The following is a 1137-nucleotide window of genomic DNA, read 5'->3' on the forward strand; positions in this document are numbered from 1 at the left end:
ACCCCGAGATACACTCTCACCCAAAGGAAAGTCTGTGCACAAGCTCAGAGCATTGGACTCTGGAAACAGACACTTAAGAGGCATTTAAATTAAAAAGCACAAGGAATCACTTTGCGTCTTCTCAAGATTTAAAAGTGCAGAAGTATTAAAAGTATTTGAGTGTTCGTGCCACACACACACGATAGGGGCCGGGGAGGACTGCTGTTATTTATAGATAACCCGGAAGTAAAACCCAAAAATGCAGGCACAAACTTCTGTCCGGCACAGCCTGCCCGCTGGTGCTAGAAGATGAGCAGCCTGTTTGTCCCGCTAGTTACCACGGTTGCACAGCCGTGACCGCGTGATAGCTGTTTGGGCTACATGGCGAGAACACTGGGCACAGTGCTGGCACCAGTGCTGCCACCACGGCTCCTGACCTTAGGGAGGACTGCTGTTATTTATAGATAACCCGGAAGTAAAACCCAAAAACGCAGGCACAAACTTGTGTCCGGCACAGCCTGCCCGCTGGTTCTAGAAGATAAGCAGCCTGTCTGTCCTGCTAGTTACCACGGTTGCACAGCCGTGACTGCGCGATAGCTGTTTGGGCTACATGGTGAGAACACGGGACAGTGCTGGCACCAGTGCTGCCACCGCGGCTCCTGACCTTAGGCGAGGAGTCTCTCGTCTTCAGCAATAATAGGCAGTTCTAGTGTTCCCAACATTCAGGGGCTTCCAGAGGGAGTCGTCGGCCATGGCCACCGAGAACTGGGCGATGCAGGGGACCAGGTGCCGCGTCACCCGCTCCTGGAACCTCTCTTCTCCTCCCAGCCGGTTCTCCAGCTGAGGAGAGAAAAGGACTTTGACTGACAGGGCTCAGTCTGTCTGTAAAAATACCCAACGTATAAATAATATTTTACTGTCCTCATGACGGGCTCAACACCGGGTGCTGTTACAAATTAAAAACTTAACCATTAGACCAGCGGTCGCCAACCTTTTGGACCTCACGGAATACCAGTGGTCCGCGGACCACTGGTTGGCGACTGCTGCATTAGACCTTATGTTGTGCCTTTCATGTGAAAAATTCAAGAGTAGAGCTCAGTAAAACCACCAGTGAAGACAAGTTAAATCCACAAAAAGTGAGAAGTTAAAAGACGGTTT

At 50.7% G+C, this 1137-nt stretch overlaps 1 protein-coding gene across 1 annotated transcript in view; it reads right to left on the reverse strand.

The window, feature by feature from the left end:
- The window catches only part of HEATR1 (HEAT repeat containing 1), a 51838-nt gene that overhangs the window by 1727 nt on the left and 48974 nt on the right, over positions 1-1137 (reverse strand). Inside the window, 2 exon segments of the mRNA XM_006761308.2 lie at positions 644-679; positions 682-819. Coding sequence (XP_006761371.1) covers positions 644-679; positions 682-819 — 174 coding nt within the window.

The sequence above is a fragment of the Myotis davidii genome, unplaced genomic scaffold (assembly GCF_000327345.1).
Source record: "Myotis davidii unplaced genomic scaffold, ASM32734v1 scaffold174, whole genome shotgun sequence".
Classification (NCBI taxonomy): Eukaryota; Metazoa; Chordata; class Mammalia; order Chiroptera; family Vespertilionidae; genus Myotis; species Myotis davidii.